At 50.8% G+C, this 16,595-nt stretch overlaps 1 protein-coding gene and 1 long non-coding RNA gene across 4 annotated transcripts in view; both read left to right on the forward strand.

Annotated features, from left to right (window-relative positions):
- AACS (acetoacetyl-CoA synthetase) overlaps window positions 1-3,400 on the forward strand; it is an 80,948-nt gene extending 77,548 nt beyond the window's left edge. For all 3 annotated transcript variants that reach the window (XM_073021220.1, XM_008005188.3, XM_008005189.3), the window contains one exon: window positions 2,167-3,400. In XM_073021220.1, coding sequence (XP_072877321.1) covers window positions 2,167-2,304 — 138 coding nt within the window. In that variant the 3' untranslated portion in view covers window positions 2,305-3,400. The remainder of the gene's footprint in view (window positions 1-2,166) is intronic.
- Window positions 3,401-10,668: 7,268 nt separating this feature from the next.
- Window positions 10,669-16,595, forward strand: part of LOC119622669 (uncharacterized) — a 28,921-nt gene continuing 22,994 nt past the window's right edge. Inside the window, exons 1-2 of the long non-coding RNA XR_012094616.1 lie at window positions 10,669-11,702; window positions 13,952-14,156. This is a non-coding gene — a long non-coding RNA (uncharacterized lncRNA). The remainder of the gene's footprint in view (window positions 11,703-13,951; window positions 14,157-16,595) is intronic.

Here is a 16,595-nt window from a genome sequence, read left to right on the forward strand (position 1 = left end):
CCCCGCAAAGCCCTTCCACACACCTGCTCTCAGCTGCTCTCTGCACAGAAGTCAGAGAGGCTTTCCCTGCATTTCCTTTTTGAACGATGTCTTGGCCTCCATCTTTAGCTTTGACAGTGTTTGCCGTGGGGGGACTGAGGGTGAGTTCTTGTGTATGTTCACATCTTTCTGTGTGGAGTGGAGGCCACTTGAGGACAGGAACCTTGTGGGTTTACCTCCTTTTCTTCGGAGCTCAGCTAACTGCCTGGCAAACAGCAGGTGCTTTTGGTGTCTGGTGAGTGAATGGGGCGTGGGGAGCTGGTCCTCTGAGCCTGGTGAGGTGGGACAAGCTTGTCTTCCTCACACCCATCTTACAGATGAGGAAACCCAGAGAGATGAGGGGTCCTGCCCAAGGAAGTGGTGTCCATAGTCAGCTCCGCCTTCTGCTCACCCAGAATAAAGACCTGGGGACCCTGGGAGGGTCACGGCCAAGTGGAATGGACTCCTGGCATTTGAGGGCTTCCCACCTGTAGCCCTCAGACAGCCATGGCTGTCCCAAGTTCAGCTGGCCTTTGCTTGGGTCATGGCTGGGATGTCTGGCCCTTCCTGACAGGAGGCTGCTGGGCTCCTGTCTACCTGGGGAGGCCCTGTGCAGGAGCTGGTTGGGGGGAGGGGGGCAGGGGGAGAGGGGGACGGCAGCATCTTCCTTTCTCTTTCCCTTTCCTCTACCTTTCCCCTCTCCCCAGAGGAAACGGTAGCAGGATTTCTTTTAAGAGGATGCTGCTGTATTTGGCCAGTGGGTGGAAGGTGGCGGTATTAGCTCCTGTGAGCTGCATGTGGACCCCTGCGTGAAGCGTAGCGGGGCACAGAGCAGGCGAGACATTTGCGTCTCACAGTGGGAAGGCCAGCGACACCACATGAAGTGACAGGCAGGCCCTTGGAAGGAAGTCGGCTCTTAGATCCTTAATTAGTTCACACGTCGACTGAATTTTTCAAGTGAATGAATTTTAATTATATCTCAGGTTAAAAAAAAAAAAGGCGCCAGTGATCGAGGGCTCGGGCAGAGGAGCGTTACTGGGCTCTGTTGCTCCCGAGGTTTCCTAGCCCACAACACACCAACCCTGCCAAGGGCTCATTTGGATTCAAGGTGAAATACACGTGCCATGAATCTTAGAGGGAGCCCTGAGTGTTTAGAAAGGGCCTGACTGTGAGAAGAAGGAATGCACTGTCCCGTGCAGCTGGCTGGCTTCGAGGACGAGGAGTTCTTGGTACCTTGAGGACACTCTTGCCTCTAGTTCTAGGAAGCTGGGCCACTTCTGAAGTAATGGCAATAACTGGTCTTTATCATAGAATAACATGTGATAAAATATATAGAGAAGTATAAAAAAGTATAAATAAAAGTAAAATCATAAAACGTAGTAGCTAGGCGCTTGTGAAGCTGTGTGTGCCCTGACTGATTCACCCTGACTCACAGCCCTACAGCCTCAGTGCTGGCACCCCCCCTTTCATTCAAGGAAATGAACTCAGGTTCAGGAATTCACCCAGCATCCCCCAGATGGGGTGGCAGAAGCCACATCTTCCCTGAAAACTTTCTTGCCCAGGGTGCCTGCTGGGATTTAGGAATGATCTATGCCTGCATTTTTATCCTGGTCAGGCAGACCCTGAACCCTGAGAGACACTCTTTTTTTATACTCCCATCTGGAATATTCACTGCCGCGGTCAGTGGGGTGTCTGGAGGGCCCTCTCGAGGCCACCTTGGATGTGGCATGTGGCGGGTCCCAGCGGGGCCCAGTGGAGTGTGCAGCGTTAGAAAAATGAACATGCTCATGGTGACCTCTGGGCATCTTTGAAATAGCCGCACTTTCTCAACAGCCATGCCAGTGGCAGTGTGGGGGTGGGGGGCGGGGTTTGGAGGGGGTTAGTGTTGGGTTTCAGCACCGGGCCTTGAAATTGCCTTTCAGAGCAGGTTTTCTCCCCCACACACAGAGGGGACAGCGGTCAGCTCAGCGTACTTCGGTGCATGTTTGCAGACCTGGTGGGAAGAGGGGCATCTGGGAGCTGAGACCCATTTGCTCTTGGCACTCCAGGTGGAGCTGGGCCTTTGGGGCCTGGATATACCCAGGGCTGTGGATTCTCCCCCCTTCAGGTTGAAATGCCGTTTCTTGTTTTCCTACCTTTCCCTCTCAGTATACGCTCAATGGCAAGAAAGTGGAAGTTGCCGTCAAACAGATCATCGCTGGAAAAGCTGTGGAGCAAGGAGGTGCTTTCTCGAACCCTGAGACCCTGGATCTGTACCGGGACATCCCTGAGCTGCAGGGCTTCTGAGTCGGACTGGCTGGCGTGTCACTCAGCTGTACCTGTGTGTACTGTTACTTTTGTGTGCTCAAGAAATTACATAGAAACCTACAGCTGTTGTAAAAGGATGTTTGCACCAAGTGTTCTGTAGGCTTGGGGAGGGATCGTTTCTCTGTTTTGTCGTTAAATCTGGTGGGTACAGGGATCTTCCACACGCTGGAACGGGATTCCGGCCTTCAGAGACGGAGTGTCTGGGCCGCACGTGTGGCACCGTGGTGAGAGTGTGTGTCTTTGCACACACAGTGCGGTGGGAACAGTGGGGCTGGTTGGTGCTGAGGACAGACACACTCCTGAGCCAAGGTCTTGTCTTCAGCCTCCCCCTCCCGTCGTCCCATTTTGCTCTGTGAAGGTGCAAATCCCTTTCTTCCCTTCCCGTCTCAGGCTCTCCTGTTTTCCCTCAGGGTCCAGCATGCCTTTGAGCTTTAGCTGTTACAAAGGAACCCCTGTGACTTGACACAACTTTTCACAGCTGCTGTTAGGACCGGTGGTCTGGGTGCTCGTGTGTCTGTGTCATGGATGGAATGTAGGCCCTGGAGGACCGTGCGTCACTCTTCAACCAGAGCGCGCTTCCGGGCCAGCTTCCCTCCGAGGAACGAGTGGATTTCATACAGGATCTCTTTATTGAACAGACTTTAAATGGCTTTACATGTTTCTAATGTGACTTAGGCGTGTGAAGCAGCAGGTGTCCACCTGTGTCCCTCATGGGTGAGCCCTCCAGCCGTGAGACCAGGCAGCACGGTCACCGAGGGTCCTCCTCACCAGGAACCGCATCCCTGCGCTGCCTCCGCCTGAGAGTCGCTAGGGGGTTCCTGTCGAGATCATGTCATCAGCACCCCACCCCTAAGTCAAGTCACGGGTTTCCATAGCCAGGCAGTTGGTATGTACCATTCAGTTCAGCATATGAACTTGTATCTGTAATCTGATGTTCATTTTTATATTTTTTGAAACTGAGCACAATGAAATCCTTTCTTGAATCGTTTCCCTTTTGGATTATAAAAATACAGGGTAAAGTGCTATGATGAATTTTATGCAATAAATATATACAGGTGTGCGCGTGCACCCACAATGCGTGTGCAGTGTGCTTGTGTAAAGTTTTCTCTGATGGGGGAGACTGCATGTGCGTGTGTGAGGCTGGTGGTGCTTGTGCGCCCGCCAACAGCTATGCCCTGGCGTTGTGTGGTTCGAATTGTTGGGGGCACTTCCTAGGGCCCTGGTACTTACCCACATTCCCTTGTGACCAACTGGCCGAACGCTGCTCCGTGTGAAGCCAGCACCCTGGGCCTCCTTCACCCTGAGACTCCCCAACACCCAGCGCCAGCCAGGTTTTTGGACGTCAGCTCCTTTCTTGTCATCGCAGAGCTGCATGTCACTTGGTTGTGTCTGGCTGCATGCCATGGAATCCAGGCTCGGCCCAGCAGCGTTTATGGCTCTCACGTCACAGGAAGTTGGAGGCAGTCCATTCTCCTGGGGCCAGGCAGCGACTCCACAGTGCAGCAGTCCTGGCTCCTGTCTGTCGCACTCTGTCCTCAGGATGTGGCAGTCATCATCTTGGCCCTGGGTGGCTGCCCCACCTCTAGTCTTTCATCCGTGCTTGAGGCAGGAAGAAGGTGGGAGTGAGAAGGGGGCTGGGTAAAGGCAAAAAGCTGCATCTCTGGAGTGTGTCCCTTTTTATCCACAAAATGAGGGCTTTTCTGGAAAGCCAGCAGTATCTGCTGGGGCTCACCAGCCGGCATGGGGACACGAGGCCACCTTTGCTGCAAGGGCATCTGGGGGTCTTCAGTATTTCAAACAGGACCTGTTCCCTTTTTGTGAGTTTCCGACAGCTGCTGTAACAAATTTTCACAAAGGCAGTGGCTTAACACAGCCTCAATTACAGTCCTGGAGGTCAGAAGTCGGCTGTGGGTGTCACTGGGCTGAAATCAGGGTGACAGCAGGGCTGTGTTCCTTCAGGAATCTGCAGGGGAGAATCCATTTCCTTGCCTTCTCCTGCTTCTAGAGGCCACTGTGTTTCTTGTCTGGTGGTGTCCTGTTGTCTTCAGCAGTGGCCGGTCACACCCTCCTTCCGCTGCAGCTCTCTGACGCGGACACTCCCACCTGCCATGTTCACATGTAAGAATCCCCTGTGGTTGCAGCAGGCCCACTTGAGTAAGTCAGGATAATCTCCTTATTTTAATATGTGCTGATTAACAACCGTAATTCCATCTGCAGCCCTCATTCCCCCTCACCATGTCTTAGTCCATTTTGTTTTGCTCAACAGAACACCTGAAGCTGGGTGATTTATAAGTTAATAATTTACTAAGGGGTTCATTTGGTTCATGATTCTGGTGGCTGAAAAGTCCAAGCGTGGGCAGCTGCATCTGGTGAGGGCCTCACTCTGCTTCCACTCATGGAAGAACATGGAGGGGGAACAGGTGCATGCAGAGATCACGTGGTGAGAGGAAACCAGACCCTTCAACAACCGCGCCCTTGGGAACTAATCCGTTCTCACGAGGCACAAGTGACCGCAAAAACTCAACCCCTACGGAGGGCATTAATGTATTCAGGAGGGATCTGACCCCTCCCAGCACTGCTACATTGGGTATCAATGTCAACATGAGTTTTGGCATGGACAAGCCACATCCAACTCACAGCGCCGTGTCACCTAACCCACAGCGCCGTGTCACCTAATGCACAGCGCCGTGTCACCTAACGCACAGCGCCGTGTAACCTAACCCACAGTGCCGTGTAACCTAACCCACAGCGCCCTGTAACCTAACCCATTCATAGGTTCCAGGGATTAGGATGTGGGTATCTTCGGGGGCTGCTATTCTGCTGACCTCACTTTGCAAACACAGTCTGGTCCTGTTGGCCAAGGAAGAAGTGGATGGTGGTTGTTGGGAGCAGCAGGGAACCCTGGTTGATGACACTTGGGCTGGGATTGTCCTTCCCTGTGAGTGGCCCGTGGGCCTTAGGGTTCAGGTCGGGCCCAGGGCCTGCAAGGTCCTCTCCTCTCACCGGGTGCTTGGAGATTCCCTTCATGTTGACAGTGCCTGAGGAGTCATTACAGCTTAATCAGTATGCCCTTTAGTTCCAGCAAGACGGCCCAGGCTGAATAAGCCCACGCATCCTTATTAATAAGCCCTGCTGGACAACTTCATTAATGAGAAACAGATGGTCTGGAACAACAGCCAGTTGAGTGCACGTGGTGCTGAGGCTGCTTTTGACGTTCCTTGGCCTGAGCATCACTCTCAAAAACCCACCACCTGCCGGCCAGCTGCCTTTTCATCTTTGAGATGGCCGTGGGCTGCACCGTGCCTTCTCGTCTTCTTCCAACTCCCCACCAGGCCTGTCCCATCAGGAGCTTCTAAAGGCATCAGGATCTGCCACGCAGCCTGGCTGGGGCTGCCAGGATTCTGCTGTCTCCCACGGCCAGCAGGTCTCTGAGCAGCTGGTCCTCCTCCAGGCCCTTCCTGCCCACCTCCAGGAACCTTCTCCAGGCTGGAGGCCTCCTTCTCACGCTCGGGCTGCCCAGCTCCACCTTCTCGCCTGGGAGGATTCTCAACTGGAGCTGAACTGATCAACTCCAGCTGCAGGCAGCCACTGACCTGTCCCCGCAGTGGCATCTGAGCCCTCTAGGATAGCGCCTCGGTTGGCTCACTCATCTGTTTCTCAAACAGACGGCCTGAAACCCACATTCCTTAGGAAAGGCATCTTCCTGATGTCGTAACACCCCTGTCACCATGGCTGTAGGTGAGCAGAAGAGCCCCTTCCCTCGAGTGCAAATGCCCAAAACTGCCTTTGAGGACCCAGCCACATCCTATCCTGCGATAGACTCAAGCCTTCAGAGGGACTGTCACGTGCGGATTTATGGGGATAATCTGTCACTAGGTTCAAGCTGGGCTGCTCTAACAGGTGCCACCAAATCTGGCTCAATCAGGAACATGTCTTCCCTCCTGTCACCACTCTGAGGTGAATGGGTGGGCCGGGGTGGGCAGGTGGCTTTGTTTTGCAAGGTCACCCAAGGACCTGGGCTTCCAAATGGCTGCTTCCCCCACTGGTGTGCAGGTCTTGTCCACTTGGAAGATGCTGGCTCACCACAGTCATGGAAGAGGTGACCTAACCTTAACCCTCACCCCCTTGGCCACAACCTTGTCACCCAACTGCAATCAGCTGTGTAGGAGGCGGGGAGATGTGCTGCCCAGCAGGGTGATGGGTGCCCTCCCAGAACTCTCGTGGTGGGTAGAGATGGCTCTGTGACAAGGAAGGGTGGGGAACGGTGATGAGGGACAGTTGCAGCCCCTCCCACAGGAATGAAGGAATCTGGCTGCTTCTGTGCCCGACTCCTGGGCGGCTGCTGCTTCACTTGAGTTGGGATGGGGGTTACCCCGCTGGGTCCTGCTGCCCGGGAGCTGGAAAATCAGCTGGGGTGGAGCGTGCGTGTACACGTGTGCAGAGGCGATGCTGCTTGTGTTTGCATCTCTGTATTTTGAAGGGTGGACTGTGAGGTTTGTGAGGCAAACATGTTGGTTTTTACAACTTTGGCCTTATGTGTGTATGTGAATGTATGTGTACGTGTGTGAATGTATGTGTACATGTGTGTGAACATGTGTGTGAATATGAGTGTATGTGCCTTTAAAGCTGAGAATGCATGCCTATCAAAACCCGAAAAAGCCAGGCATGGTGGCTCACACCTGTAATCCTAGCGCTTTGGGAGGAGGCCAAGGCAGGAGGGTTGCTTGAGTCCAGGAGTTTGAGACCAGCTTGGGCAACACGGTGAGATCCTGACTACAAACAATTTTTTAAAAATTAGCTGGGTATGGTGGCGTGCACCTGTGGTTCTAGCTACTCAGGAGGCTAAGACAGGAGGATCCCTTGAGCCTGGGAGGTTGAGGCCACAATGAGCTGTGATTGCACCACTGCACTCCAGCCTGGGTGACAGAGCAAGACTCTTTCTCAAAAAACAAACCCCAAATCCCCAAACCCCAAAGAACAGAGCTGTGAGGATGTCAGAATGTAGTTTCTATTCTAGTCCAAGCTGAATCCCGAAAGCCCAATGCCCATTCAGACAGGCAGGCAAGCAGGGCGATTTCCCCGTTCTCACAGAACACTGACCAATTGCAGCTGCTCATGGCCACCGGACCTCAGCCTGTGCCCTCAGTGGTTTTCAGTGCAGTGACAGCTCTGTGTCCCAATCAAGTGGCTTTTCTTCAGTGTTCTGCAGAGCCCGGGGACCAGGTACTAACTCAGGTGTCCAACGGATATATCTGTGCTTATCCTTGGACCCAGTGATCACCAGGGTAGTTGAGCTCTTTGCACCACAGAGGGTATGCCTCGTGGAGGCGGACAGATGGCCAACAGGAAACAAGAGGAGGTCTGATGGGACAGGATGCTCTTTAGCCACAGTGGTCGGGGGCCTCCTTTAGGTGACACTGAAGCCGAAGCCTGGGAGGCCTGACACTGTCATGTGAAGATCATCGGATGACCAGCCAGCCAGAGGTCCTGAGACGGGAATGAACTGAACTACAGGAACAAGAAAGGCTATTTGGAGAATATGGGGGTGTGATGGTTACTACTGAGTGTCAATTTGATTGGATTGAAGGAGGCAAAGTATTGATCCTGGGTGTGTCTGTGAGGGTGTCGCCAAACGAGATGAACATTTGAGTCAGTGGGCTGGGGAAGGCAGACCCACCCTTATTCTGGTGGGCACCATCTAATCAGCTGCCAGGCAGAAAAACGTGAAAAGATGAGATCGGCCTAGCCTCCCAGCCTACATCTTTCTCCCGTGCTGGACGCTTCCTGCCCTCGAACATCACGCTCCAAGTTCTTCAGTGTTGAGACTCGGACTGGCTCTCCTTGCTCCTTAAGCTTGCAGACAGCCTATTGTAGGACCTTGTGATCATGTAAGTTAATACTTTAAGATAAACTCCCCTTATATCTACCTATCCTATTAGTTCTGTCCCTCTAGGGAACCCTGACTAATACAGGTGGCAAGAGAGTGGGAGAGCAGGTGGGATCGCAGTGCTGGGCATGGACCACATTCTAAGGGTGCCCAGAGCAGTGACATCATTGGATGAGCATTTGGAAGATCGTGCCGAGGGCAGCTCCTTTTGCTGGGCTCAGTAGGGGCGGCAGGTGGGTCTGCATTGGGCGCTGGCTGGTGAAAGCCCAGTGACGACAGGACGTTGGCTCACCAGCTTCCTCCTTCCCTTCTTGCTCTTCTCCTCTCACTGTGCCTGAGCACCATGTGTGCGCAAAACATGAGAAGGGTTCTGACCATCCAGCAGACAGGCAGTGAACACACAGCAAAGATGATCAGGAGCCTGTCTGATTAGGCCTCAGAAGCTTCAGCTGGCTTTGAGGAGCTGAGATTCTTTTACTCTGAGCCATGACTGCCTTTTAGATTAGTGCAAATGATTTCTAAAAGCTTCCTGCCAATGTGTGTCCAAACTTTAAAGAGAATCATAAGTAAAGGCCTGTTAAAGAAGGTGTTTAATGGCCAGGCATGGCGGCTCACACCTGTAATCCCAGCACTTTGGGAGGCTGAGGCAGGCAAATCACCTGAGATCAGGAGTTTGAGACCAGCCTGGTTAACATGGCAAAACCCCATCTCTACTAAAAATACCAAAAAAAAAAAACAAAAACAAAAAAAAACAAAAAAAACCCACAAAAATTAGTCGGGCATGGTGGTGAACACCTGTAATCCTAGCTACTCAGGAGTCTGAGGCAGGAGAATCGCTTGAACCCGGGAGGCGGAGGTTGCAGTGAAGAAAAAACAAAAACAAACAAAAAAATAAAATAAAGGTGTGTAAGGCATATTACAAGTGGAATTCTGGCTTTGTTGTCACGGTTTATCCCGTTAAAGAGCACTCTTGGCCATCACGGTGGTAAATTGATGGTCTAATAATTTCATTAGATGACTTCCAGGGGAGAAACAGGTGTTAGTCAATTCATTATGCTCTGGGACTATTTCCAAACGATTTCATCTTGGGACTCCCTCCTACTTCTTTCTTTCTTTCCCTGGCTCAAACACTAAGATCACAAGTCATGTTGGGTTTTTGGGAGAGAAAAAGGGAGTGGTTGTCAAGTGGCACCACGAGGCTTGGACCCAGTTTCCATTTTGCAGGCTCTGTGCTTATCAGTCTCACCAACCCTGCTCACTATTTACCTGCGGGGCCTGGTCCCCTTGTTTTTGGCATCCCCCTTTTTTTTTTTTCAATCATGACTAAATATTTTGCTGGCTACTAGTAACAGAAACCCCAACACCAACTGGCTCAAGCAGAAAAGGGGTAATTGGCTCACCATTTTGAAAACTCCAATGCTAGGATTAGCTTCAGGTGTGGCTGGATCCAGACGCTCTGATGACATTATCAGTGTTCTCTCTCTCCATCTCATCTCTGCCTTCCTCTGTGTTGACATTCTCAGATGGACTCTCCTCTAATGATGGCAAGACGAATTCTTTCAGCTCCAGGCTTATGTCCTCACAGTGTTAAGAGGGGAAGAAAGATTTCCCCCAAGTAGTTTCAACTTGAGTCCCCATCTTGAAGCTTATTGGCTATTTGGATCATATGACCAAACCTGAGCCAATCACTGGCCAGGAGGAGACAATATGCTGATTGATTAGGCCTGGGTCATATAGCCCCTTCAGGTGTGGAACCCGCTGCACACAGTAACAGGACTGAGGGCTGAGGAGGTGGGCCCTGGATGGGCAGGTGGTTTCCTTTAAGAAGCAGGAGGCAGCAACCAGCCCTGTTTCGTTTCCTCTTTTCACAGGTGCTGGCCCCCTCTCTCCTTTCCTCCCTTGCCCCTTCTTTCTCTCTGTAGCCTCCCTGTGCCTGTCTCCTGCTCCCACCCCAGCACAACAGAGTCTCGGTCTGTTTTCCACTGCTAAGTGTGTGATAATTTACCATGCACCAGTAGAGCACTAACACACTCGGCCAGTGGCCCAGGCCTCAGTGTGCGGCACACTCTACTTAGCACCTCCAGACATGTGAGTTCTGTCTTCTCAGCCCCACTCCGGTCCTTGAGGATGGCAATCTTCCTCCTTCACCTCCACTGTATCTCCCACCCCTTGGTCCCAACTACAGAGCAGGGCTCAATAAAGTGCTCATTTGAATTCGGCATAGCACTGTGTCAGTCAGAACTCTTCAGATGCAAGTGACAGAAAGCCATCTCTCATCACTGGCTTCAGGCACAGCAGGATCCAGGGCTGGGTCAATGTAATCAGGATTCAACATCTCTCATGGCATCTGTATGGGCAGTAGGGCATAGTGGTTAAGACCATGGGCTCTGGAATTGGGTTGTTGGATAAAATACAGGACACCCAGTTAAATGTAAGTTTCAGAAAAACAATGAATAGCTAGTTTTTCAGTGTAAGAACGTCCCAAATATTGCATAGGATGCGTTTATACCAAAAAGTATTTATTGCTAATCAGAAACTAAAACGTAACCAGGTATCCTGAAGGTTTCTTAAATCTGGAACACTATTCTGGAACCAAGTGCCTGGATGTGAGTGATGGCTCTGCCTCTTCCTGCGTGACCACAGACCTCACTTAACCTCTTTGAACCTCCTTTCTCCCATTTAGAAATGTGGGGATTAATAATACTATGCATCTCAGCTGGGCGTGGTGGCTCATGCCTGTAATCCCAGCACTTTGGGAGGCCGAGGTGGGTGGATCACCTGAGGTCAGGAGTGCGAGACCAGCCTGGCCAACATGCTGAAACCCCATCTCTACTAAAAATACAAATATTAGCTGGGCGTGGTGGTGGGCACCTGTAATCCCAACTACTCGGAGGCTGAGGCAGGAGAATCGCTTGAACTCAGCCGGCAGAGGTTGCAGTGAGCCAAGATTGTGCCACTGCACTCCAGCCTGGGTGACACAGTGAGACTCCGTTTCCAAAAAAAAAAAAAAAAAGAAAAGAAAGAGAATACTATGTATTTCATGAGGCTGTGATGGTAGTGAAATAACCATGTTGCCAATAAAATAGTGCTGGGCACATAGCAGGTGCTCAATAAATGTTATCTCCTATTCTTTTACAACCTCTCCTTCCTTCTGCATAGGCTTCAGTCTGACTTTTTGCCGAAGTTCCAACAAAAGGCCTGAAGAGGAGTCCCATTGGCTTGGCCCGGGTCATGTGCCCATCTCTGAACCAATCATGGAAACCAGGGGAATGGGAGGTTCTGATTGGTGGCACCTGGATCATGTGACGGCCCTGCAGCAGGAGGCGGGGCCAGTTCAACTGGAAACACGTGACCTGACCTTGTGGCATGGAGGCGCCTCAGGGAAGGATCAGGGCTTGGAGGCTGAACGGGGAGAGGATGGATCTCAGGCGTGACAAGCACCTCCACCTAATAGCAGTCATGGGGCTTTTGTGAAGAGGCAGAATTCCAGGTGAGGAAGAAGTGCCGCGGCTGAGTTGTGAGCTTAGGTCACTGCTTGATTCTCTGCCTGACTATAGGTGGCTTATCAGTGTTCCCCAAGCCCCGGGCCGTGGACCAGTACCAGCCCGTGGCCTGCTGGGAACTGCGCCGCACAGTGGGAGGTGAGCAGCAGGCGAGAGAGCGTTACCGCCTGACCTCTGCCTCCTGTCAGATCAGCCGTGGCATTCGAGTCTCTCAGGAGCTCAAACTCTGTTGTGAACTTCAGTCATGTCAGGGATCTAGATTGTGCGCTCCTTAGGAGAAGCTAATGCCTGATGAGTGGAACTGTTTCATCCTGAAACAATCAGTTCTCCCCATGGAAAAACTGTCTTCCACGAAACAGTTCCCTGGTGCCAAAAAGGCTGGGGACCTTTGCCTCAGGCAATGAGGTCCCCAGTGATGGTGGATGCATGCAAATCGGTAAGACAGGCCTTGTTTTAAAGAACTGCCTGGTTCTGGCCTGGAAGAATTCCCAATCAGAATTCCAAAAAAAAAAAAAAAAGTGTTTCTAGGTCTGCATGCTCACGGGTCATGAAGACAAATGAGGCTTATTTGCACAGAATGCAGATGAAAGAATTGGGTTTTGAGGATCCGTGGGATTTAAGTGGGAGGCCACCTTTTGAGAAGGAGCAGCCCTTTCCGGGATAAATCCATCTTATAAATTTGTTGTGCTCTTGAACTTTACAGTTACCTCAGGGGTTGTGGCAGTTAAAGAAAAACGGCCACACAATTTTTGACACTTCTTTTGGTGAGGGGCATGTCTATATCCCCTCCCCACCAATCTAGGTGGGCTGGTGACTGGTTTGTTCTATAAAGTATAGCAGAGGTGACGCTCAGTGACTTATAGCCTGGACCAGGAAAACCAGGTAGCTCTGCCTGGTTCTTTTGGGGATGCTTATTTGCAGGAGCCTGCTACCATTTAAGAGGTCTCATACCCTGAGGTACCATGCTGGAAGAGCCACGTGGAGGCGCTGTGGTCAGAAGTCCCAGCAGAGCCCCATCTTCCAGCCATCCCCACCAAGGCACCAGGCATATGAATGGAGCCATCTTTCAGCCTCTGGATCGGCCATCTGCCAGCTGCATATCATTGAGTAACCTCAGTTGACACCACGTGGAACAGAAGAATCACCCAGTCAAGCCCCCTGACCCATGGAATCTGTGAAATATAATAAGTTCACTTGTTGTATGCTACTAAATTTCAGTATATTTATGCAGCAGTCATAATTGGAACAGGGATTTGGTGATGTACATACAAGTAGAAGGTCGGGTACAGCCACAGGGAAGCTGAGGACAACAGGAGCCTGCTCTGTCTAAAGGCCATGGATGTTAATGGAAGGCACAAGTGTGAGAGGACTGACCCTGGATCCAACAGTCTGGGTTAAAGTCCTGGCTCAGCCAACTGCGTCATACTGCAAGTTTTTCAACCACTCAGGGTCTTACCTCTTCCATCTGTAAAATGGGACTAGCCATGAATGGCAAACTTAGCCACAACGGACAGACATCTCAAACTAATGGCCAAGGGTTCAAATCTAGCCCTCAGCTGTATCTTGCTTGCTTCTCACAATCACTGTTTATTTGGATCCAATGCCAATTTAGAAATTGGGAGATTTCACAGCTTCTCTTGGAATAAAAGGGAAGATGAGGCAAGGCTGGGCCCACATTCCTTGGGTCCCCGATGGCCAGGTCAAAGTGGCTAACATGGAATGACCACCAGCATGGGCTGGGCCCTGTTCTAAGGGCTACATGTGCATTGATTCATTAGTCCTCAGACAGCCCTGTGGGGTCTGCATCATCGTCATCCCCAGGCTCTGCCAAAAGGGCCTCCCTGGGTCAGTGGTTAGATCCAGAGAGCGATAAGGCCACCTCAGTGGGCACCACGGTGGGGAGGTGATAGTGAGAACATGTCCCCTCCATCCCCTGCTGTGGCGAGACACACTCCTGCCCAAATATAGGTACAACACTGGGGAAAGAAGGGAAGTCTCACCTATGGCAGATTCAGCATCCCTACAAGAGTGGGAGTTCATAAAAAATTAACTTTGGTTACTGAAAAATAGTCATGTTTCTGCAAAGTCTACAGTGTGGGCTGAGCAGAGTGGAAACCACTCCTTGAGCAAACCCTCAGTGAGCTCTTAGGCTGTCCTGAGCACGTAAAGCATCAACTCGTTTAACCCTCACAAGTATCCCACAAAGAAGATGCTTTTATGAGCTCTGTTTTTACAGGATGGAAACTGAGGTGCAGAGAGTTTGGCCCACCCAGCGTCAGCCAGCCAACAGTAGCGGACTGGGAACTGGAGCCCGGGAATCCTGGCTGCCAACTCTGTGAGCAGTGTGCTGTGCCACCTGTCTTCGTCAATGGCCCATTTCCCCGAAAAATATCCTGGGAGAGCAGAGACGGTGCCCTTCTATGGTCCATCAGAGGCCCCAGGTAGGATGGAAACCTTGAGTGGCCTGGGGCAGGAGTCCCTGGCCTGTAGGCAAGCAGGGCTGAAGGACTGCTGGTGGGAACTGGCACTGGAAAGAAGGCATTTGAAGAGGGAGGTGGTGGGTGCTCATGTCTCACCCAGGCTGGGGTGGAGGGAACTGCAGTTTTGGTAATGACTACCGGGTCCCGTCTGTGCCTGTTACTGAAGTTTTTTGTGAGCCTGGGCTGTCTGGTGGCTAAAGGATATGGCTCCTATTGTGTGGTCTGCTGAGTTGTCCTTTTGCAACAGGGCCTGAGACCACTGGCTTCAGGGGCTGGAGTCACAATTGTGTGGGCTTTGGGCTGGGTTCTGTTGAGCCGTTAGGGCTTAGCCACTTGGTGCCAATAATAGCTAACATTGCTGTAGTACATACTGTATGCTGGGCGCTGTTCCAGGGCCACGATCCTGACTATAACCCTAGGAGGTAGGGTTATCATTATCCCTCTTTTGAAGATGGGGAATAAGGCTCAGGTTCAAGAAACTTGCCCAAGGTCCCATGGGCTAGGGCCAGCCCTTTTGGAAAGAGCTCCCAAGAAGGATAGAGAGACTCCCTCTTTTGATAACCCTGTTTCTCATGGTCCTTTCTTTGGGTACTTCCTGAATCTCTAGATTGATTAAAAGAAATCATACCCCAGTGAAGAAGATCAATTACATGTACGTTTTCCAAGCGCTTTGACGTTGTCACAAACTCTCATATGCCTGAGCCTCTAATTAGATTTGGAGTGAGAATCATTTCATGTGTCATGAAATTTTAAAAGACAACGTTCCATGAATGGTACTTCCCATTATTCCAGCTTGATTGAAATTGTGTGTTTCTAAAAAGATGCTATTTATACTTTTAAGACAATGGAGCTTTCAAAAGGATTCCGACTCTTAAGTCTTCTTATGTGATTTCTAGGGAAGTGGAAATTTTCAAATTTTCATAATGAATGTGTCTTTGTAGCTTTCGTTCTTTTCGTTCTTTCTTTCTTTAAATAACCTGACTTGACAGTGTTTCTCTCCCTCTTGATGGGAACCTCAGGTTCTTGCCAAAGTATGTATCACATAATTGCTTTCATGTTCAGACGCGGCAAGAGTGCGTTGTAAATGACCGTGACACAGATGTGACAATTCTATTAGGCCTGGGTTCTTACATGATTGACCTTGCAAATTGAATTCAGGGAAGGCAGTGCTTCTGTCTGGCTGCTAGATTTCTTGTTCCCAGTTTGGGGAGAGGCCTGGGAAGGTGTGGGCTGGGATTTCTGTGCCCAGGCAGCCACCCTGGCTTGTCCTGTGCTGCATCCCTCCTTTCCATCTTGGCATCTTCCTCAGCTCTCCACACAGAAGGCAGAGGCCTATGATTGATGGGCTCCTGCCCGCTGGAGCGTTATTAGCCACTCTGTCAAGGTGACAATGTCATTTTTAATGTTCCATTTTCAGACTCGAGGTTTATTTTTAGGTTGAGTGTTAGCCAGCCTTGCCAGAGATAGAACCACTAAAAGTTTAGGGCATGGTTCTTGACCCTGGCTGCTGGGGAGCTTGCAACAATACCGGTTCTCATGAGGGTACCTTCTGGGGTGCAGGAAATGTTAGATGTCTTTATCTACATGGTGGTTACTTGAGTTCATATATGTGTACCAAACAACTGGGCTTTGATGAGGATGTGGAAAAACTGGAACCCTGGTGCCTTGCTGGTGGGAATGTAAATTGTGCATCTGTTGTGGAAACATGCTGGTGGTCCCTCAGAAAGTTAAACATAATTACCCTGTGAGCCGGGAGTTGCACTACTAGGTATATACCTAAAAGAACTGAAAGCCAGGACACAAACAGATGCTCGTATGCTAATGTTTGTAGCAGCGTTATTCACAATCACCAAAAGGCGGAGGCAACCCAAGCGTTTGTCACTGATGAATGATAAAATGTGTTCTATCCCTGCAATAGAATACTGTAGAACATAGAGGAACTTCTTTCCTTTTTGTGGCTGAATAATATTCTATTGTAGGGATAGAACACATTTTTTTTTTTTTTTTTGAAATGGAGTCTCGCTCTGTTGCCCAGGCTGGAGTGCAGTGGCCAGATCTCAGCTCACTGCAAGCTCCGCCTCCTGGGTTTACACCATTCTCCTGCCTCAGCCTCCTGAGTAGCTGGGACTACAGGCGCCCGCCACCACGCCCGGCTAGTTTTTTGTATTTTTTAGTAGAGACGGGGTTTCACTGTGTTAGCCAGGATGGTCTCCATCTCCTGACCTCGTGATCTGCCCGTCTCGGTCTCCCAAAGTGCTGGGATTACAAGCTTGGGCCACCGCACCCGGCCAGAACACATTTTATTTCATGATATTATATGAAAAGGAATGAACACATGCATACATGTGCACACACACACGCAGGCGTACACTGCAATGTGCATGAACCTTGAACACATTA

This window comes from Chlorocebus sabaeus, chromosome 11 (genome assembly GCF_047675955.1).
Source record: "Chlorocebus sabaeus isolate Y175 chromosome 11, mChlSab1.0.hap1, whole genome shotgun sequence".
Lineage (NCBI taxonomy): Eukaryota > Metazoa > Chordata > Mammalia > Primates > Cercopithecidae > Chlorocebus > Chlorocebus sabaeus.